The 24305-nt window shown below is 41.1% G+C and overlaps 1 protein-coding gene across 1 annotated transcript in view; it reads left to right on the forward strand.

Moving 5' to 3' along the window:
• Nucleotides 1–24305, forward strand: part of MYO16 (myosin XVI) — a 580058-nt gene that overhangs the window by 159963 nt on the left and 395790 nt on the right. Inside the window, exons 12-13 of the mRNA XM_004704405.2 lie at nucleotides 6363–6490; nucleotides 10862–10967. Coding sequence (XP_004704462.1) covers nucleotides 6363–6490; nucleotides 10862–10967 — 234 coding nt within the window. The remainder of the gene's footprint in view (nucleotides 1–6362; nucleotides 6491–10861; nucleotides 10968–24305) is intronic.

Consider the following 24305-nt stretch of genomic DNA (forward strand, 5'->3'; position numbering starts at 1 on the left):
TATATTTGGGGGAGACAGCTTGAGAGAGATCCTTCTGTTTCCCACAGTATTCTACTTCATAAGATTTAAGGGTCCAAACCACATTGAAGAAAAAGATAGAAAAAGAAAAGAACACACACACATACAGATGACAAAGAAGCAAAAGACAACAATGATAAGCAACTAAAGAGAATAATACATAAGGGATTGGGTGCTCAGAGAAGCTGGACACCTTTATATCATTGTGGAAACCTACGAACAAGCAAATGTCATAAGAATGAAATGTCTTCAGTAAGCGTGATTAATCTCTCTGATACATCAATATTAGAGTATCTCAGTATTTTCTCACTACTGCCATTATTATGGAATTAGCACCAGGACTTTGTGCACAGACTTTGGTATCCATAATTCAAAAATATATTTCTTTGAGGCTTAAATGAACAAATTGGTTAAAGCATTCATGATAAAATACTTGGCTATCATTTTTAAAGCATGTATTTTCCAGTGTAAAACGATGCTGTGTCTGTTGTTGTGTGCTATTGGCCAATTGCAACTCACAGAGACCCTACAGGACAGAGTAGACCCGCCTCAGCCTCTGTGAGGCTATAATCACGCTTCAGCAGAGTGGTTGCAGGGTTCCGACGGCCAATTGTTCCGGTGGCAGCCAAGTGCTTAAACATTGTGCCAACACAGAAACAGCGCAGGCCCACTCTCACCCTCTAGTATCAAGGACATATTATTTTAAGGTGTATTATGTTAACTAGTCTTGGGTACTAGGCTTGAGCATTATTTAACTTCAGAATTCACTTGCTTTTGGTTCCCAGGTGTTCTTCTTCCCAGGCTCGCTTGGGTCGAGCAAATAACTGAGCGTGGCTGACCAGACTTTATAAATGAAATGGGTGAATCCAGGCAGTAAATAAAAGCAATAAAATATAGTGGCTGGCATTTGTTTAGGCTTCATTACATCTCAGACAAGCTGCAAAAGGCTTTGCCTATGAAACATTTCTTCTAAAAATGCAACTTGGAGGTTATGAAGTATTATTTTAAAGACGAATAAATTGAAACATAAGAAATTGCATGCATGTTGTCCTTTCATAAGTGCACAGACAGACTTCAACAGTGTAAATAGTGACCCAGAAACATTTAAAAATTATCTGTGATACTTTGTCAAATCAAACAGATACTGTTTGTATCACATCACTTATACTTGGCTATAGATAATAAGTCAGAAAGTAAAAATAACACAAACAATGATAATAGTAATTTATATAAACATAGCACGGCTAGATAGCTACTCAGAAAAGTGAATGTACAGTCCAATAGCCATATACAGTGTGGAAGGCAAAAGCTCGTGCCTTGACAGTTTGGGAGCCTGTGAGTGGTCAGCCTTCATTATGTCTCGAAGCAGAAAGCTCTATTTAAAAACTCAGAGGGTGGTAGAGAGCAGGCAGTGATCTGGCCGTGCAGTGAGAAGTTTTCTGTTGTGTTTTTGGACATAGTGAATGAAAGAAGGGCTTGAGCTGTAAAGAAAGAAGGAACGTATTCCGGGGAACCAGAGCCCCATAAAGACAGAAAGACAAGTCTGACGTCATCTCACCCATGTGAGATGCATCTCTCACACACACACACCAGGTGAAATGACCACTGACCAGGAATTGTCTTATTCTTAAAGTATACATCTGGGGGGAGAATCAGGTCCAATGAAGAAAAGAAGGTATGTGTGAGAAGAACTGGCTGCCCCGGATGATGCTTACTGGACCAAATGAGAAAGTACAGTACCACGAATGATGATGATAATAGCTGATATAAAAATAGTATGGCTAGTTAGCGCCTCAGAAAAGTGAACAGCAAAAATAATTACAAAAAATAGACTATTATTTTAAAATTAAAGAACAAAACCCCTCTCTCACCATTGAATCAATTTCAACTCAAGACAACACCATGGATTGATAATAGGGCAGAACTCCCCCATAGCATGTAGCAGGCTTTCTGCCCTGATTCCCTTGGATGGCTTTGAACTGCCAACCTTTAGGTGGCGGGTAGTCAAACAAAAAACAATTTGTACCACCTGGAAGTATTTTCTTAGCGTCATTATTTATATATAATTTTTTTGCTTGGAATCAATATCAAGCAAACTTTTATCAAGTGTTACCAGAGGAATAGTCTTCAATAGAAATTCGAATATTACATAGGGATGGAAAAACATTTTTAAAAGGACTTCTGAGGAAAGGCACTGGAAAAAGATGAACTCTGATTATTATGAACAAATTATATTCAGATATTCTGGACCCCTCATCAAATCGCCAGAAAAATGTAGTCTAAAGAAAATATGTAACCCAGGAAGAATTAGAGTGCGAAGGTGAACTTTCAGAAGTCTACGCATCGGCATGTGTCCTCTAGGGTCCCTCTTGTGTCTCTCTTTGCAAACAGCATTACTGAAATCAGCTTTTTGCAGAATAGTTTGAATTTAGAATTGTTTTCTCAAAATTAGTTCGAGCCAATGATGAACTTAATGAATAGTGAAATAGTTAATTTTGATTCAGATTTCCAAAATCAACAGAAATTTGGCCAGCTAACAGCGAATCTTAGGCTAAAACACCCTCATTGTTCCTTAGATTACCATGTAGGCATTTCGTATCACCAGCTCAACTGTATATACTTTCCAATTTTAATTAACGCAGAGAATTTTAGAAAATCTTAACTATCATACTTAATTTTTTTCCCTACATTGGAAAGTGGAGATCTAGTTAATTTATGAGGAAACGCTGGTGGCCACATTGTTAAGTTGTAAGAGGCTAACTTAAAGGTCTTCATTTTGAACTCACCAGCTCTCCTGGGAGAAAGATGTGCAGCCTACTTCTGTAAAAAGGGAGCAGCCTTAGACACTGTAGGACAATTCTACTCTGTCCTGTAGAGTCATCGGGAGTTAGAATTGGTACAATGGCAACAGATTTTGTTTTATTTTAATTCATTTATTCCGAATGTCTTGTACTATTTTATTGTCTTATACTGTAATTAATCATCTTAACCATTAGTCATTCTGACAGGCTCATGAACTAGTTTTATATTAAAATATTTTACATGGTCCTTTGTGCACATCTGTGAGAGTTTCTGCAGAGAAAGTCACAGTAAAACATGAGCCCTACATTTATGTTACTAATTTAGTGGTGTGTTTTTTAGAACAACCTTGCAAACAAATGCTTCCGTGTGTGTGTGTGTGTGTGTGTGTGTGTGTGTGTGTGTGTGTGACAGAGAGAGAAAGAGAGAGAGCATCAGATATAATTTTTCCAGACCTATATACTTTTTTTAAAACTTTAAAATCAATTACTAATTGATTATCTAAACTTGGATACATAACTAACTTCTCTTGCAAGAAAAAAAAGGCCTCATCTGATACTTTAAGTATCGAAATCATACTTTTGTAGATAGGATTGAATGAATGAGGTATGTAAAGTGGTTTGAATAATGCCAAGCCCTAACCACGGGTTAGCGGTCCTCTAGTCATTATCAAATGACTTTCCATTCACAGTGCTAGTCTCTCGCATGTCACACTGCTCTTGTTAGGTGCCACCAGGTCCCCTCAGATTAATGGAATGACAGACTGTCCAGTCCTCACAGTCCTGGTTATGGGTGAGCCCACTCTGGCTCCACTGGGTCAACCCGTCTCACTTAAGGTCGTCCTCTTTGTCAATGACCTTCTACTGTACCGAGCAGGATGCCCTTCCTGAGAGAATGGTGGAGTCAAAGTAAGTGAGACAAAGGCTCCCCATCCATGCTTCTAAGAAGCACTCTGACTGTGCTTTCTGCAAAACACGTTGGCTTGCTCCTTTGGTCGTCCATGCACGTGAGGTGATGGAACAAACCAGGACTAGTGTCAAATGCACTTAGAACTTAGTCACACCATTTCCCTTTGCTATTTTAAAGAGGTAATGAATCATTACGTCTTTAAAACATGGATCCATATATAAATAAAAACATAATAAAACATATACATGAGGTAATATATGGCAATATATTGTGCAATATTCTATCTTATTATTTGAAATATTTCCTTGTTTACCAAAATTGAGCATCTTTTCTTATGTTTGTTTGTAATTTTCCCAAGTGTACATGCTTTGTTCAATTTTCTATTGCATTTCTAACTTCTATTGAATTTCAAATGTTACTTATAAATTCTTGATAACAAGTTGGCTATAAGTGCAGTATAAATTCGCATTCTTTTAATTCTATTATATTTATAGCATTTGTGACTGAACAAGAGTTGTTATATTTAAGGTAGTGAGTGGATCCATTTTTTCCTGTTATAATTTGTAATTTTATACTTTATTTTCTTACATAACCCCAAATTTGGACAGTATAATATAACATTTGGACAGTATAACTACAGTATAGTAGTTGTCTATGGTGAAAATGTATCATTTAAATTTTTATTTAGATTAATCTATTCATTTCTAACACAGGCATGAGATAGAGATCGATGTTTATTTCCTTTACAAATAGGAGATCAATTTTCTCGGCACCATTGTTTTCTACTCAGAAGCAATGCTACTTCTGTCAGGCAGCTCATGGCCACCTACGTGAGGGCTTGCGCTGCGTTCTCTACTTCACTCATCTGGGATTTTGATTTGTTTGTTTTTGTTTCTGCACAGACTTTAATAGAAATGTGCACATCTAGCAGGTGTACATAGAGATGGTTGAATTTGCACTTGCTCTGCGCTCCAGAATATTAGTAGATTCTCAGAATCCCTATTTACCTGTTCTACACCTTATCCAGAGGGAATTGTATAGCATATTTTGTCATGCATCTGAGCAGTCCTAATCAACAATATATTTGTAAGATTTACCCAGTCATTGCTTGTAGTTGTGGATATTTTTTCTGTTTTAAACTTTATTTTCTCTCTTAAATAAATGCAATTCTATATACCAGATACTGGGAGGGGGGCAGGGATTGTGGCTAACCCTCTCTCAACCATTAAAACATAGGCAAAACCAGGCCATAAAGTTGATTCTGTGTGATAGCTACTCTATAACATAAATTAATGGCTTATTATCCCATTCATTTCAAACATTCTCAATGTAAAATTTTTACAAAGAAAGACATTCTTCTCTATATCCTTGTGATAAATATCAAAACAAGGAATTAATTGTAGGTACACTATCATCTAATTCATAGGAAGTGTGTCATTGGATTGCTTACTGCAAGGTCAACAGTTCAAACCTACCAAGAGGTCCCTGGTAAAAAGATGAGGTTATCTAATCTGGTACAGATTTACAGCCTCAGACAACCCCATATAGGGTTACTATGAGTTGGAATTGACTAGATGGCAGAATGTTTTTAGATATATCACCTAATTCAGAAAATGTACTCAAATTGTCTTCATTACCCAAATATACTCACAAAGAAAAGATCCAAGCCAACATCACATGGTGCATTGGGTTGTAATGTCTTCCTCCATCTGGATAAACCTTCAAACCTAGACATCTTTGAAGGGCATGATTGTCTGTGAGGGAGGTGTGCCCTGACTCGGCGACATTTTGATGTGCTGGTATTGCACAATCAGTATAATTGGTTTCAATCATTAGGATCCATACTGTTTTCTCTGGATCATTTTCAGAGGTATGCACCACCCCTTTCTTCATTCTTTAAAATGAAAAGAAGCAAACACATACTGGCCATTTTGGCTACTTTCATTTCTTGGCAAATGCAGAAGTCAGAGAAGACGCATGCTCTATCAGGCTGCAATGGCCGAGATTATATGAACAGAGACTGCCACATGCATCCGTGTGGACTCAAACCTCCAACGTTTCTGTCATTTGCCTTGTTCTTTATCATCTTTGCTACCCAGGGACTCCTCTTGAAAGATACAGGCCAATTCTCTAGAAAAAAATGAAAATGAAAATTGCTATTTCTTCCTGATTCTGAAGCCTTCCTATAATGTAGTATTTAGTCTGAAGCAATCCATTCCTTAAAATCTCAGTTTAAGATTGACCAGAATGAAATGATGACCTTTGAATCATTAAGTCTTTGGCAATTACAATAAATCATCTTTCAGTAAACTTAATTAGTTAACTTTATGTTTTACTGAGAAATTTGTATGCACGCTAGTTCCAAATGTCTCTTCACATTCAAATTAGAGAAACCCAGTCTGTCTGTGTTCCTTGAATCTTGCAAAGAGAAACTCTAGTTCATGTATTTTCATTTATGTCATAGTTGTCAATGTGAATGTCACACGTGTGGAGAAAGGTGCGCTCCCACCAAACCTTGCTGTTACCAATGATATTCAGAGTAGAGATTCATTCACGTATGTACAGTCTACTTAAGTCAATTGTGTTTGGAATCCTTTTCTCAAGAAGATGTCTGTCTTTTCTCTGCTGTCTTTCAGGTGTCCCAGCTTTACTGTGGCCACACGGGGAAGCGGGGCTCCTCGCTGCCCCCTCACATTTTCTCCTGTGCGGAGCGAGCCTCCCACCAGCTCTTCCAGGAGCAGCGACCTCAGTGCGTCATCCTCAGGTAGACTCCACCCCACCTCCCTTCCGTCCTCGGTGCTCAGGTTTGCCCTCGGGGTTTCGCAGTCAAAATAGCCACATGCCTTGATAAGAGTTGTATGAACCCCCAATAAAATGATTTTTTAAAATGTCTCCACATGCCACATAGGTTGATGTTATTTACTTTCTTCGCTGCTTGAGGTTCAGTGTGTCTCACAGTGAGTACCTTTGACGGCTTACAAAAGGGATGCACCCTATTCTTAGAAATAGCCACAAGTGTCGTTCAATCGATAGAAATACATTGAACCTGAAATGCATTTCATTTTGAGGCATGAAGACATGGAACCAGAGTGTGTGTGTGTGTTTTCATTTAGATCCCCAAAAACAAATGAAAATCACCTAAAATCAATGACCAGCTGCTGCTCTTCCTCAGAGTTCAGTCCTGCACGATGTACAGTATTATGTACCGTGCCAATGCCTGCACTGTGGCTCTGCCTTTTGGTCTGTTGCCTTTGCTCAGATTTCACCAAAAAGCATGTCCCCAAGCTGTTTATTCTTTAAAATATGATGCAAATTTTCGCTTCATAACATTGGAGGATGCCTCCTCTACATTAAAAAAATTTAGTAGAGGGGTGGGTGAAGGGAGATGCCGGGCAGTGTAATATAAGATATAATAATAATTTATAAATTATTAAGGGTTCATGGGGGAGAAGGGAGGAGGAAGGGAAGGGGAAGGGGAAAAAAGGAAAATGAGCTGATTGCGGGAACCCAAGAGGAAAGCAAATTTTGGGAATGATGAGGGCAACAAATGTATAGGTGTGCTTTATACAATTGAGCTATGTATTGTGGTGAATTGTATGAGCCCAATAAATTGATTTTTAAAAAAGAATGACAATTAGAAAGTAAAAAAAAATTTAGTAGAAAAGGTAGATATGAAATGTTTTTATAGTAAATAATGATCCTTGATGGAGGCTTGAAGAAAGATTTAGGTATTGGATACAAGCCTGCTTCCGGTCCATATGTTGTGGATTATGCAGCCCCTCTTGAGGAGCAGACCTCTCCACATACCCTTGGCTTTCTCCTAGTTACGACCCATAGTCTTGGTTGAAAAGGGAAGATGCACATAGGGTAACACATACTTCCGGGCAAAGTAAAACATCTGGGAATCTGGAAAGAATACAGCAGATTTGGTTAAGCACTTTTCTACAGACTGACCCCTGGTGGTGTGCATTTTATGGTGGTTTATGCCCTGGCTGCTAACTGTAAGGTCAGCCAGGGTGAAAGATCTCCTCCCTGACAGGTGTACAGCCTCCGAAACTCTGCGGAGCAGTTCTCCTCTATCCTATGGAGAGGACGGTATGCTTGGAAAAGCAGGAAGGGATGGAAAAAGAGGAAGACCTCTGAAAGAGGGATTGACAGTGGCCGCATCGATGGGCTCAGACAAGAACAATTATGAGGGGGCACAGGACCCGGCAGTGTCTCGTTCTGTTGCACACACAGTTGCTGTGAGTCAGAGCCACCCCTATGGCACCTAGCAATGGCAACACAGGCTCCCTATGAGTCAGAGCAGACTCCATGGCAGTGGACTTTGATATACATTGATTTAATAAAACATTTATTGGAATGCCAGGCTACGAATTGCAAACTATACTTGTTTGTAAACTAGCCTGCACGTTGTTGTTTAAGCGGTTGTGTTCAGAAGTGCCCCAGGGAAGCGAGGGGCTGAAGAGCAGCTCCCCACCTATGACTGAAGCAAGCCACCCTCTTGTTAACTATTGTATCTAACGGGTCTCCTGGTCATACTTTAGAGGGGGAAAAATAAAAGAAAAACACTTGAAATGTTGCTTAAAAGGTGTTTTGAATTGGTGGGATTTGGAGCTACACATAATAGTGAAATGCTGACAGTCATGATGGATAATTATTAAGCCCTAGTGGCATAGTAGCTTATGAGCTAACCCCTTAGAAGCCCATGTGACAGAGTAGAAGCCCCAAGTCTGGTTTCTAGGGTATAATCTTATTTTCAGAAGCAGAGAGTCATATCTTCCTCCCTTGGAGAACTGATGGGTTTGATCCTTTAGTTAGCAGTGGGGCACTTACACAGTGTACTGCAAGTCCTCCTGTGACTGCGTACTAGAGAAGTGAAATTGTCTGGGGTCTCGTGATTACTGAATGGTGAATCTGGAATCTGGACCCAATAGTTGTTGATAACTGCCTTTAAGTTGTTTCCAACACATAGTGGCCTATGTACAACAGAAGAAAACACTTCCTGATCCTGTAGCATCCTCATAAATTGTTCTTGTGTGTGAGCCTATAGCTGCAGCCACTGTGTCAGTCCATTTAATTGAGGATCTTCCTCTTTTTCACTTCCCTCTATTTTACCAAGCACGACAATCCTTCTGCAAGGACTGGTCTGTCCTAAAACCAAAAGCCAAAGTATGTTAGATGAAATCTTGCCATTCTTGTCTCTCGGGAAGATTCTGGCTGTACAATTTCCAACACAAGTTTGTTCTTTTGGTAGTCCATGGTCCTTTCCATAGTCTTCACACACACACAGTTCAAATGCATCAAATTTTCTTTGGTCTTTCTTATTCAGTGCCCAACATTCACATGCATGTGAGGAAATGGAAATTATCACAGCTAAGGTCAGGAGCACCCTAGTCCTCAAAGTAATGTTCTTGCTTTTCAACACCTTAAAGAGGTCTTGTGCATCAGATTTACCAATGCCATGTGTCATTTGATCTCTTGACTGCTGCTTCCACGAGCATTGACCGAGGGTCCATGCAAGATGAAAGCCTTGACAGCTTCAGTCTTGTCTCCATCTATCATGATGCTACTTATTGGTCCAGTTGTACGGGTTTTTGTTTTCTTTACTTTGAGTTGTAATTCATACTGAAGGCTGCAATTCTGATTTTCATCAGTAAGTGCTTCAAGTCCTCCTGATTCTCAGCGAGCAAGGTTGTTCCATTGGCATACCTCAGGGTGTTCATTAAGCCTTACTCCAACCCCGATACAGAATTCTCTTTATAATCTCGCTTCGCTGATAGTTTACTCAGCATGCAGATTGAATAAATATGGTGAGAGTATACAATATATCTTGAAGTACAGTGCTATGACCCAGTAGTTAGAGGCTGGGTGATACTTAACTATTACACAGACTCTAGCCTTTGCTACTTACTTAAGGAGGCTACCAGGAGCCACATACTAAGTTTCCCCCAAAATGATTGCCACATGTCCATCTATTTGCCAACACTTTATTAATCCATTTAATGATGAATAGACTATTACTCCTCATGTGCTTTGAGAAGCACTGCTCCTTAGTGAGGGGCTGATGGGAGAGAAAGGAGTGTCCGGTAGACTCCCCTGAGAGATGGCCTAATAGAGCCATCGTAACAGCAACCAAGGCCCTGAAGTAAAGAAACCAGTTTACTTTTGCTTACCCCAACAACTTCATCATGCATTTGCTCATAGATATTTCTTCTAGTGGAAGGTATTATAAGGCAGAACTGATATTCCTTTGGCTGTGCCATAGATTAACTACTTATTCCGAGAAGGATGGGTGGGGATTCTTTCCATCAATTTCTGACTCCTGGTCTCCAAAGTTTGAGAACAAATCTGTTATGAAAGAAATTATTATTTCAATGCCTCTCTTTAAGCTTCCAGGACTATGTGTTTTTATGTAGCTCCTCCCCCTCCTTGATGGCTCTACGTGAGATGAATTATGTTCATTTCTTTTAACCTGGTTTAAAGAAGAATGCACATCATAGAATATATGAGTTAAAAATAAGTTGAAAAAATTTAAAAATCGGATCCTTGTGTAGGATCTGGTGCGTGTCACTCATACACTCATTCAACTACTCGCGTCAGACAATAGTATGGAAGGCACTCAAACGGCTCCAAACCTTACGCCCATTTTAAAGATGAGAGAAAGGAAGGCAGAGGCAAATTTAACAACTGTCCTTAGCTCAGGGCCACATACCTGTAAACGCATGCACGTTCACTGATAATACCTTCACGTATTGGTCGTCTCACTCAACTTACGTACTTTCCGGGAGCTGAGGACAAGTTGGCGCCCTTTCCTCGGTCCATCGTCATTCTGCCACGATTCACTTGTATTATGTGATTTTACACGATAAGACATTTCATGGCAGAAAGCGTGTCACATCCGTTTGTTGTCCCAGCTTCTAAAACACTGACTGACACAGGATGATGGTCTGTTTACTGAAAATCTTTCTCTTAGGTGAAGCAGGTCTGACAGTTGAGGTTGCCCCATCAGCTCACTAATAATTCTGATGTCGTTCCTCCATTCTCTCTGTGTCTGCGAGTTATCTCTGGTGCTTGTCTGTTTTTATTACTTTCTCCAAACCAGTAAGCTGGCGTTTTTCATCTGTTTCCTTAGTGGTGAACGAGGATCGGGAAAGTCTGAAGCCAGCAAACAAATAATGACACATCTAACCTGCAGATCTGGATCCAGCAGAGGACTCTTGGAATCCAAGTTTAAACACGTAAGTTTTTGGTTTGGGATGACAAGTACGCTGGTGCACACAGTGACCAACAGCATCCACCACAACAAGCCATGGGTCAAACGGAGAAGAGGAGAGTCTCACCCTTTCGCTGGCACTGAGTCAACACGGACTTAGAGTGACCGCCTGGAGATCTCGGAGATTGTCATTGATTAGAGGAGTAGACAGTCTAGTCGTTCTCCTGCGCCGCTGCTGGTGGCTTTGAACTGCTGATCATTCGGATTCCTGTCCAACGCATACTCACTATGGCTGTATAGAGTAGTCACTACAAATTTTGATTTAACAAATTATGGAGGCCTGAGGCAAATTAATATTGTTTAATGCACTTTCATATATTTGAGATTATTTTGACATAGTCTCTTTTTATATGTACCCTGAAAAGTTGGATCATAAAGATGTAATAGAGTTAGAAAGTGTTATTCATACAGACTAATGCCTTATTTGGGGGCACTTGAGGTCCCAAACCAATTATTTTGGTGGTTTATTGACAGTTGATAATTCACTGTAGTGCATTTAATGTCCTTTTAATCTTTAAAAATATCGATGGACAGGAAATAAAATGATCAGTCCCCAGATTGAATTTAAATTATGTTGTATAGCAGTTAGTACTTTTGCTGCTGCTTAATTTCCCTAAAATAAAATATGAATTCAAGGAAGAAGCAAAAATGCCTATTAATAATTGGACAATGTCTAAGCATCTCACATAATAAAACTCACAAGATACCCATAGGTGTTTGTCTATAGAATGATAGTCGCTTTTTCACAATTTCAGGAGGTCTTATCAACAGGTTTCTTAGCCACAGTTGATTAGAAGTGATGAACTTCCTGCGATTGAACAATACATTTCACCCACCGTAGAGGGACATACAAGTACAACAGACAAACAAAATTTATCACAACTCAACTCTTATTCTGGGGACTTATAGGTCTAATCCCCCACATTTCAATGTTTCCCGGGACATCACTGTAGCATGATGAAAATCCATGGTGATTGACACAAGTTTTGTATGAAATGGGATGCTATAAATACCCCTGCTAGGTGAGAGGTCCAACGCTCTGCCCTTATTTAGGCCAGCTGGCCTCATGGCTTCTGTGAATGGTTCTCAATCCTCTCTTTCTTACCACACTGACCTGCCCATCCAACGGCCGACCTGGACATCTCTCAATGTTCTTGCTTCAACAAACCTACCCAAGTTTGCTTCTTTATCTCCCTTCTTTGCAATGCCCTCCTTCCATGTTCCAAACCAAACAAACTAAACGTGTTGCCATTGAGTAGATTTGAACACATAGCAACAGGCTGAGAGCCCAGAGTCAAACTCCCCAGAGAGTGTCCAGACTGGGTTTTTTTCAGAAATGCGCCGCCACACACTTCACCCACAGCCCGCTGGGTCCCTCCTCCAATCTTTCTGTTGGAGTTAGCAGCTCTTCAACCACAGACGCAGCTGGAATCCTTCCCCCCCATTACTCTGTAGGAGAAACGCTGTTCTCATTGCTTCATTCCCACAAACCTGCAACCAGGAAATGACTCTGACTCCAGACTTCCCTCCTGTCTCCCTCACAATCACAGTATCCTGTCTGTCCATCCAATTCCCCTCAGGCACACGCTCACCACGACCGTGTGTTATCGCTGTATCTTGCAGCATCCCCTCATATGTTTCCTCTCTCTCTCCATCCACTCTTGACTCTCTTTTAACACCTGGGCTTCGGGCAGTCTCGGTTGGCAGCTCTGCTCCATGGGTCCTTCAGGGCCTGCTCTGTGGTTAGGTAGATTTAGAGCCTGGCCCTCCCATGTGTGCCTTGCTGGCTTCTGCAGTGATATGTACAAGAAAAGAAAGTACTTGTCCAGGCAAAAGACCTAATCTTGTAAAGCGAATATATCCAATAAAGTGTACACATCTCTTCTACTAACAATGATAGGGTGGGAGTTAGTCATATATCTGAGGGGGCTGGGAATTATGATCTCTAACTTGAAATCCATGTGTTCGTTTACCATTAAAGGGAGCAATTATTTTTGAAGGGGTATTAGCAACATGCATCATAACTCCCCTGTTTAAATCTCTGTATGACTCACTGTTCCCTTTGGCTCAAGTTTGAATTCCTCAGCGTGACCCAACATTCCCTCATAGTGTTAGCTTTTTCTTTTGCCTTATAGAATTAGTCGGCCTCCTTTATTATTAGAATTAGTTCCCTTCCCTTATTCAACCCCTTTAGTTCTCTCTAGCGTTTGCTTGAAAAAGAGACACTGCTTCTTGGTCCCTGGGACATGCTAGAAAATCAGTTCCTATGAATGGATAGGTCAAAAAGCATTTAAAAGTATTTAGCACAGCCAGGAATTTAATTATACAAACACTGTCATTTTCTTTTAGATATTTCAGTTGCTTTTAGTTAGATAGTGGGAACTCTCCCAGTTGGTTATGCTTTTTTTAAAAAAAAAATTTGCTTGATTGATTGAATGATTTCCTGGGCATAGATAAGGCACATTTACCAAAAATGTAATTATTGTCTGCTCAGGCCAAGAAACAACTTCATCTCTAAAATTATTGCTTGCTCATAGCACACACCAGAATACAAGTTTTACTAAAAAGCAATCAACATGGTGTATATAATAGTCAAGAAAATGATGTGTATGCATACTGTTATCATTTTTTGACATATATGAGAGTATATGAGAGTTTATTACTATAAACCAACCTTACTATAAAATCATAGAAACCATTATGAAACAAAAATGTCAGCATATGAAATCATTGTTCCTTAGCATATTCTCCATCTAGGCCTACGAGGGGCTACCTCCCAAAAAAATGATGCTCTTTTATGTGAGGGGGGATTGTGCAATTTAGGTTCATCCCACCAGAGCAGACTGTTCATCAAGTTTTCTATTCAGAGATCCTGAAAAGATTGCATAGCAGTGTGTGGCAATAGAGGCCTGACTTGTGGCAGATGGGGGACTGGTTTTGCCACCACAACAATGCACCAGCTCATGCAGCCATCTCAGTGTGCCAGTTTTTGGCAAAAAAACAACTGCCTCTCTTGCCCCTCGCACCTAATTCACCTGACCTCACTCTGTGAAACGTCTTGTTGTTTCTGCGAATGAAGAAGGACATGAAAGGACAGGGATGTGACAGCATAGAAGAGGCGAAGAAAACATGAGGGAGGTGCTGTCTGCGATCGAAAGAGATGAGTTTGAAAAATGTTTCCAAGAATGGAACCACAGATTTGACAAATGAATTACGTGTAATGGAGCATACTTTGAGCGTGAGAGGGTTATTTTGTAAAAAAATTAAATACATAGCTTTTTGGGGGGGATCCGATTGGGGTGGGGGGGTTCCCCCTCATGTAGACTTTCTGAGGCTGTGATTTCATCGCTTGAGCTCCCCCTGGAAGAATCCGTGCTCTCTGATTCACACCCTGTCCGGACAGCATGCTGAAGGGATTCAGCTTGTGTTCCTGTGAAATGTGTTGTGAATTCTTGGAAGAAAGGAAGTGTGAAGGGCCAAGAGCAGGACTGCAGGGGAGATGGTGGGTGTACGGTCCCACAAACAAGTCTCATTGGCCCGTCCTCACTCCCGCTGACAAAGGAGGAGGCACATAAAACACATTGGGGAAAAACCAAAGCCCCGGACTCTTTGGTACACCTTTCCTGATCTTTTCCGCAGGGATGCACTTTTCAAGCTTCAAAACTCCCTCATTATCGGTTCCTATGATTTTCTTGTGGCCTTCTAGGACATCGGGCAAGATGCCTCCCTTCTCATTGTCATTATGGTTGTTGGGTGCCATGCAGATTACTCTGACGCCTCGCAACCTTGTTCACAACAGAATGCAGCATGGCCCAGCCTGGCTTTCCTCCATCTTCGCAATTGTTATGTTTGAGCCCACTGTTAAGCCACTGCCTCAATGCATTTTGTGGAAGGTCTTCCTTTTTATCCCTGACACTCTACTCTGGAAACCATGATGTCCATCTCCAGGGACTGGTCTTTCTGAAAGTATGTCCAAAAATAACCTTACATGTAGGAAGCATTTGGTTGTACTTCCTTAGAGGCAGATTGCTTTGTTTCCCTAGAAGTGCATGGTATATTCAATTTTCTTATCCACCACCATCACCCAAATGCATTAATACTTCTATAGTATTACTTATTCATGATCCAAGTTTCAAATGCACATGTGGATATTGAAAATGATTTAGCTGATTTCGTGTGTACCCTAGTCCTCAAAGTGGCATCTTTGCTTCTTAACACTCTCTAAAGAGGTATTGTACAGCTGATTTGGCTAATGCAGTACATCCTTCTGCTTCCATAGTTATTGGTAATAGATTCAAGTAAAATGAAAGCCTCGACAACTCCCTTCTTTTCTTCATTTATCATGATGTTGCTTATTGGTCCAGTTGTGAGAATTTTTAATTCCTTTACATTGAGTTGTAATCCATGCCATAGGCTGTATTCTTTGATCTTCATGAATAAATGTTTCAAGTATTCTTCACTTTTAACAAGCGAGATTGTTCATTTGCATATTGCAGGATGCAATGAGTATTCCTCCAATCTGATGTTATATTCTTCATATCTTCCAGCTTCTTAGATTATTTGTTCAGCATACACATTGAATATGTTTGGTGAAATGATACAACTCTGATGCACACCTTCCCTAGTTGTAAACTATGCAGCATTCCTTTATTCTGTTTGAACAAATGATTCTTGGTCTTGTATAGACTCAATTCAGTGTTCTGCCATTCCCATTTTTTAAGTCATTTTATTAGGGGCTCATACAACTCATCACAATCCATACATACATCGATTGTATAAAGCACATTTGTACATTTGTACATTTGTTACCCTCATTGTTCTTTTCTTAAAAAGATTATTTTATTGAGGGCTCGTACAATTCTTATCACAGTCCATACATACATCCATTGAGTCAAGCACATATGTACACCTGTTGCCCTCATCAATCTCAAAACATTTGCCCTCTACTTTAGCCCTCAATATAATTTGCTCATTTTCCCCCTCCTTCCCCCCTCCCCCCTGAACCCTTCATAATTCATAAATTATTATTGTTTTGTCTTAAATTACACTGTCTGATGTCTTCCTCCACCCTCTTTTCTGCTGTCCATCCCCCCAGGGAGGAGGCTATACTTAGATTCTTGTACTTGGTTCCCCGCTTCTACCCCACATGCCCTTCACCCTCCAGGCCTCGCCCCTCTCACCAATGGTCCTGAAGGAGCCATCGATCCTGGATTCCCTGTGTTTAAAGTTGCTATCTGTACCAATGTACATCCTCTGGTCTAGCCAGATTTGCAAGGCAGAATTGGGATCATGATATTGGGGGGTAGGAAGCATTAAAGAACTAGAGGAAAGTTATATGTTTCATTGTTGCTACCCTGCACCCTGATTAGCTCGTCTCCTCCCCCACACCCCTCAGCAGGGGGGTATTCAGTTGCCAACCAATGGACTCTGAGTCTCCACTCTGCACTCACCCACCTTTACAATCACATGATTTCTTGTTCCTTGATGCCTGACACCCGATCCTTCAACAGCTAGTGGTCACACATGCTGTGTGCTTCTTCCACATGGGCTTTGTTACTTCTGAGCTAGTTGCCCACTTGTTTATCATCCAGCCTTTAAGACCCTTTTCCATCTTAGCCATAATTTTTGATCCCCAGTCCAATGCCTTCACATAGTCAATAAAACAGGTAAGTAGTTTTCTTAAATACTCTGTTGTCAGCAGGATCCATCTGACATCAGCAATGATATCTCTGGTTCCATGTCCTCTCATGAAACTGGTTTGAATTCCTGGAAACCCCTTGCTGATATGCTGCTGCAACCGTTCTTGCATTACCTTCAACCGAATTGACTTAAATGTGGTATGAATCATCTTGTTTATAATTTCCACATTCGGTAGCATCACCTTTCTTTGGAATGGGTACAAATATTGATCTCTTCCCATCAGTAGGTCAGGTATTGATTTGTCATTGGGATTTCTCGAGAGAGACTGATGAATGCTACTAGCGCTGCAACCATTGGTTGAGCATTTGGGTTAGTCCTTCCAGTACTGGAGCCTTGTTCCTCCTTCATGTTGGCACTGTAGCAGGACTTTGTCCTTCAATGCCATCTGTTCTTGCTCACATGCTGCAACTAGACATGGCTGAGCAGAGTTCAATTTGCCTTGTTACCGTGACTGTATTAAGTCCTTCCATCTTCTTTCAAAGTTTCCTGCATCATTCAGTATTTTCCCTATATAAACTTTAATTATTTAAACAAGATCCTTTATTTATTTTTCATTGTTTCTTCTGTTATTTCAGCTTGCGAAATAAGTGCACTCTTCCCTTTTGCTTTTCCACTGTCATGTTTTTGCACATTTCATTAGAATGCTTTACTTGAGCTGCCCTTTGAAATTTTCTGGCCAAGTCTTCTGTTTTATTATTTCTTCCATTTGCTTTAGTTTCTCCACGTTTACCAATAAGTTTCAGTCTTTTCTGATATGCACTTTTTGTCCTTTTTTTCATTTAAAATTTATTTTTTCTTTGCAGATGATGTTCTTGAAGTCCTCCCACAGCTTGTTATGGTATTCAGCCATTAGTGTTTAATGAGTCAAATATATTATTGAGCTCACTTGAGGACTAACTTGTGCTTGACCCAAGCTATTGTCATGTGAAAGTTTTTCAATTGTCATGTGAAAAGTTGGACGTTGAATAAGGAAGGCTGAAGAAGAATCAATGCATTTGAATTGTGGTGCTGGAGAAGAATATTGAAAGTACCATGGACTGCCAAAAGAACCAACACATCTGTCTTGGAATAAGTACAGCCAGAGTTCTCCTTAGAGACTTTGTTTTACTTTGTTGTCAAGAGAGACCAGTCCCTGGAGAAGCACATCATGCCTGGTAAAGTAGAAGGGCACAGAAACAGAGGAAAGCCTTCAATGAGATGAGTTGACACAGTGGCTGCCACAATGGGGTCGAGTCTAGGAGCAATTGTGAGGATGGCGCAGGGCTGGGCAGTGTTTTGTTCAATAGGATTGTTATGGATTGGACCAACTTGTGGTCTGCCTGCACCCAGCCTCTAGGACTTGTCTGATGGTATGGAGCTTCTCCATCCTCCGTTCCACGGGTGTCGTCAAGTTGTGTCCTCTGTCTTTTATATATCAAGGTTATGTGTTCAATTCCTGTATGTATTGCTGATAAAAAGGTTTTTGCAATGAAGAAACCATTGCAAAATTCTATGCTAGGCTCTCCAGTTTTGTTTCTATCACCAGGCCTTCTTGCCAGCCAGCGACTCTTTTTTCTCTTTGTTTCCAGCCTGCCCATTCCAATCACCAGTAATGATCAATTGACTCTGTTTGCATGCTTAATCAATTTCAGACTAAAGAAGTTGGCAGAATTCTTGAAGTTGTCCAACATTTGCTTTACTGGTTGGTTAATAAGGGTAAATGTCTGTATTAACTCATTGTCCTTATAGGCTTATGGATATCAACTGCCACAGACAGTATTATCTGAAGATGGATTTCAAATAGTCTTTTTGATAAGTGTCATGTCACTCCTCTTCAATTTGTCATTCCTGGCATTTTCTGATAAGGAAAAATGATGAATGCCAGTACATTTCAGCTGTCTAATAAATACCCAGGGCATCTATCTTTATGTATTCCCTTGCATTTTTGAATAGGTTCCATTTTCTAAGATTTGTACTTTGTACATTCTAGGTTCTAACGAGAAGTAGATGTTTGCAGCTATTTTCTTCTTTGTCCTCGTCTTCTTCTTCTTCTCCCCCAATCTTGCCCCATCAGCAAATAAAGTTTCCAAAAATTTTTCTCCAACTGTATCATTAAGGTGTGAACCCTGCTTTGAACAGGAAGCCTCCCCCAGGCACATTTTGGGTGCTTTCCAGCGCAAAGGGCTCAACTTCCAGCCTTATCTCCCACGATGTCACCCTGCTGTGTATAAGCACTGCGGTGGACACTCCCCCCAAGTGGAGGGCCATTCTTTCTTCCCAGTCTATTGGAGTGTGCAAGCTCTACTGAAAACTGTCTACCATGGGGCTCAGTTGGGATTTGAAATACTGGTGACATAACTCCCAGTATTGTAGCAGCAGACACATTGCACACAGCACCGTAAGACTCATTGATAGATGAGTGGTGGTTACATAGAGGTGAAATTCCTGTCTCCTCCCTGAAATAATCCTTTATTACCTTTGTCTTGAATTTAACTGGCTCAGCAGATCCCTTCCGAAGCTACAGTTTTGATTCTCTCTCTCTCTCTCATCCTAATGAGACTGAGAAGAATGTACTGCATAGAAAGCTTGTCTGCAATCGTTCACTGATCACAAAGGCCACTGAATGGTGCAGACATCTTTAAACACATTCTATTTGTAATAAGACTCGATGAACTGTAGGAATATTTTTTGACTTACCCTGGTGTGTATGTCTGTGTACACAGATCTACACAATCTCTAGATACACATATGCACCTTCTGCTTGTCCAATCATATACTTATATGCGTTATTTGAAATGCCATTTTATGAGAAGATTTGTGGACCCCTTTCGTCTACACAGGAGCCTTGGTGGCATAGTGGGTTGCTTACACATTGGGCTTCAAAGTTTGCCATTTGAAACCCCCACCTGCTCTGTGAGAAAGAGGCTTTCTCCTCATGTCTCAGAAACCCACAGGGCAGTTTGACACTGTCTTCCAGGGTCGCTATGGGTCAGAACCCACTCAGTGGCAATGCGGGTTTTTGTGTGTATGTGGGGGTGGGGGGGCGGGTTTGAGAGTACTTATATACAGGTGATAACATACATAATACATATAGGATTGAGCATACTCTACCAGTAAAAATTTCTCTATTGATCCTTATTTCATAATGAAGGGTGGTAAATATAATGGTGCATTCTCAAATTTCCTCTGCTTGTTTCTCTAGAACCTCCCTGTTACATGCCTCTTTTATACATAATTACAGAAAGATGCTTGAATGCCATTCAAGGATTTTATATTTAATTTAACTTTATATTAAAGTGTCGCTGATTACATCAGAACAAACAGAGGGGTTCTTACTTCAGATCATGACCTAAAACAATCAGCATCATCTAACAGACCTGAGGACTGAAAATCCAGATATAGATCTCATAATAAACACTGTGCCACCACGCCTGCCATTGGGCCACGGTCTTGGTCTATAGCTCCTGCAGGTCAGACTCAGTCCCGTCACTCTGGTGTCACTTGGGAAATTCTGGAATGTTGCTATATCTGATTTTTTATTTAGAAACGGGAGGAACTTTCATTTAATCAAGAGACTGCTATTATTTCTCATAATGTCTAGGTTGAATTAGAAGTTCATTTAAAATAAAGTAATCTGCTATAATGGAATTCTCAAGCTTACGCTTGATGTGGGAGAATTTACTACGTAGAATGTACACTAAAACATTCTGCAGCATATCTGTGGCCTAGTATGCCTTCCTTAATAGTTGTAATTCCTCACCGTTAACTAACTAAACACATAGGAAGCCCCTGCACAATGCTACAATGCAGCACCAAGTAATTTGACATTTGGAGTCATTTTGGGGAGAAGAGCTAGTTGTTTTGTTTAAGTACTTTGATATTCTAGCTGCCGACAATGTCCTACATGAGTGAGTGGCATATAGTAACAGGATTATGAAGTTTACTAAAATTAACTAATAGAAGTGAGGATTTACAAGCTTAAATATAAGTTGGTAGCAAGGATCTATTGTTCACTCATTAAGTTGTAGATAAAAAAAAATGTGTAAAATGGTCATTTGAAAAATTTGAAAGAGTTCAGATTGTACTATCCCTTCAAGAGATCCTAGATTACTTAATCTAAATTTCCTTTCCTTTCAATTTCAGTAAAGGCCTCTTGTGTTATACCTTTGTAACTAAGACTGGGGTAGTTAGTTTATTGTGCCAACCTGGCACAATTTCAGTAAAGGCCTCTTGTGTTATACCTTTGTAACTAAGACTGGAGTAGTTAGTTTATTGTGCCAACCTGGCCGATAAACACATGTGGGTTTAATTGAAGGGCAGAGGGATAAATGGCTCGGTGACCCTCACCTTTCTCATTCTTGGGTCTCTTGCTTTGTGATGGTCGGACCAGGGTGCAATTGCCTTGGTCAGTTCCCTGCTTCAGCTGGAAGGGGCCACTTCTTGCAAGACATCCCCAAGGAGAAGCCACATGGACCTACCCCGATGCAGCCCTGGGTGGTAGAGCAACCGTGTGGAGACCCCTGCCGAGCAACCATGTGGAGACCCCTGCCAGCACTGAGATGCTGCGTCATCATGTGTGTTTTGTGAGATGGAGGAGGACTTTGTGGATTGGTGTCAGACATATGGGCTACTGTTGGACTTGTGGGCTTGGGCAGCACTGGGTTGGGATGTTTTCTTAATATGCACTTAACCTTTACATAAAACTCTCTCTTATACATGAGTTTCTGTGGATTTGTTTCTCTAAAGTACACAGACTAACACAAAGACAGATACACTTTTACCAATCAGCCACTGAGGGAGAATGCTATCGTACAGAATGCAAATTTCAAGCAAACTTTCTAATTCACTTCTTATTTTCTTTTCTCATAACAATGATCAGATTTCATAGATAAGTTATCTTAAGACCCATAAAGTAATATTGCAAGTCTTGAATATGATGTAAGCATGTTGTCAATCATACTTTGTTGCTTGCCTTTATCATCCACATACATGCCCTTCAGTGTCTAAGATGTGCATGAGAAGTGCCCAGTAGTTCTTGTACCAAACTAACCCCTACTGCCATCGAGTAGATTCGAACTCATAGTGACACTTCAAAGAGTTTATGAGATGTAAATCATGAAGGGAGCACGTTAAATCATCATCATAATAAGCAATCTTGCTGCCATGGAATTGATTCTGCATCATAGCCGCCCTAGAAGATGACAGAGGGGTTGGCCTCTTTTGTGTTTCGGAGACTGTCAGCCTTCGCAGAAGCAGAGAGCCTCACCTTCCTTCCACGGAGGGCCTGGTGAGTTTGAACTGCTGGCCTTTCTTTGAGCTGGCAGCTCACAGTGTACCCCAGCGCCCGGTGTGGGAGCAGAGAGCGCCATCTTGTTCCAGTGGAGAGCTGGTGGGTTGAACTGCTGTCCAGTGCTTACCCCCCAGTGCTACCAGGGCTCCTTCGGTTCCCCCACAGTGTTCAATAAATATAGAGAATGGAAAGAAGTCAGCGAATGCACGCATACATTGATTCTAACTCTTTGCGGCAGTTCAAGGGTCAATGACACTGAAGTTCATTCACGAGACTGGCCTGGAGGAAAGAGGAATCGGATTAGGGAAGTGAGGTCAAAGGCGCCTCCTTGATATCTGATGTTATTTAGTAAAAGCTTTGAGAAGCTGCACTGAATTTTCATTAGGTGATCCTGCCAGATAATAAGAAGGCAGGTTAAGGAGAAAGATGGGTTAAAGGGATTTGATTGAGAGGCCCAGTCCGAATGAGCACAGGGACAGAGAAGAGTAGCAGGCTGACCCATGGGACCGGCATCATAAGAATGCAGATGGTGTACCCCCCGGGGATTAATTTAGTCAGAGCAGACCACTCTGCCCCAGATCTCACAGTCATTGTCCTGGGCAGCAGCTACGGAGACTCACATAGACACTTCAAAAGAGGTGTGGGAAGATGCCATGATTTTTCCATCCCATTTTCCCACAAACTATGGGAAATCCCCTCATGGGGTCAAGGGATGCTGGGAAATACACGGAAAGGGATCCTCTGCCTGAAGGTGTTGCTCAGAGGCCGAGGAGCAGAGGGAGCGCTGCCTCGTGGTGGACATGACCGCATCCTTCTCCGAATGGAAAACTACGCGCCCAGCCTCATGTGGGGGAGCAAAGGGACAACATGAAGGAGCATGGGGAGATCCCCGTGTGGAAGTTTCACACTGAGACGTGGTCAACAGAAAGCAGCCTCTCCTGAGGAGGACAAGAGAGCGATTTTGCCTGTAGCTGGAAGGACAAAGAGAACACAGGTGAATTGGGGTAACCACGTGCAGGTAATACGTATAGTTTTTTAAGGAATTCAAAAACCGCAACGACAAAATCCCACTGCCTGCCAGTCAGTTCTACGTCTCAAGGACCCTACGTATGGTTCATGAGACTGGAAATCTTTATGGAAACTGACTGCCCCATCTTTTGTCCTATAGCATGGTTGGTGGGTTTAAATGACTGACCTTGCCATTATCATCCCAATGCTAACCCTACTGCACCACCGGGATTCCTAAGGAACTCGTGGCTGTGATGTTTTCCAATGGGCACGTAATCATCCAATTTCCAGGCCTTACAAAACATTCTTTTACATGTGCTTCAAAGTGCACTTTATAATCTTAGGTTGATACATTTGACTTCTATTACCCAAGAGTTTGTTACAAAACAGTATACTTAAATCCCTTTGAGAAGGACTATTGTTTACAATCTTGTTTTTGAATTTTAAATGCTGGAAGCAGGGGATTTTCCTTGTTCATGGATTTATTGGAACAGAAAAATAATATCTTTATAAGGAGCTGACTGGGATTTCTCAACACTTCTGGACTTAATGAGTTTCGGGGTTAAGAAACATTCGATTCTCTTTAAAACCCTTAAGTAAACAAGTATTGAGCAAGCGCTTTCCCAGAGCTGAGTGATGGCCTCAACTTGATTAAGCGATTCGTTCCTCTGAATGCAGGAGCCTGGAGATGCTTACTTTTCAGAAAATGTAATAGATTACCTTGGCTTTTACTGGGATAACAATTTGCATGTTTCCCAAACAAAATTAAGTTCTTCAGTGTAAATTGACAAAAGTCAGCTAGTAAAACTTTATTCCGTAAGTATGGAGGGTGTGCATGTGATAGTCCTTCACCTACATGAAAGGAGCCATGGACAGTTCTCCCAGAGCCAGATGTGGCAGACAACTTACATAAATATTGCAGCCTTGGAAACGTGGTGCAGCATGTCTACTCTGTCTTATCTGGGCTCTTTGTGCTGTGTGGGAAGGACTCCTGGTGGTATAATGGGCTATGCACTGAGCTACTAACTATCAAGTCAGCAGTTCAAACCCACCAGTTGCCTCATGGGAGGAAGAGGAGGTTTTCTACCAATGTTAAGTCTCTGAAACCCAAAGGAGCAGTTGGACCCTGTCCTGTAGAATTGCTGTGGGTTAGGTACTTTTCAGTGGCTATGGATTTGTTTTGTTGGTTGGCTGGTTGGTTGGTTGGCTGGCTGGCTAGCTGGTTGGTTGGCTGGTTGGTTGGTTGGCTGCTGCTTGGTTGGTTGGTTGGTTGGTTGGTTGGTTGGTTAGCTGGCTGGCTCGCTGGTTGGTTGGTTGGTTGGTTGG

This window comes from Echinops telfairi, unplaced genomic scaffold, assembly GCF_000313985.2.
Source record: "Echinops telfairi isolate 266 unplaced genomic scaffold, ASM31398v2 ScPeMD7_7467;HRSCAF=8505_1, whole genome shotgun sequence".
Lineage (NCBI taxonomy): Eukaryota > Metazoa > Chordata > Mammalia > Afrosoricida > Tenrecidae > Echinops > Echinops telfairi.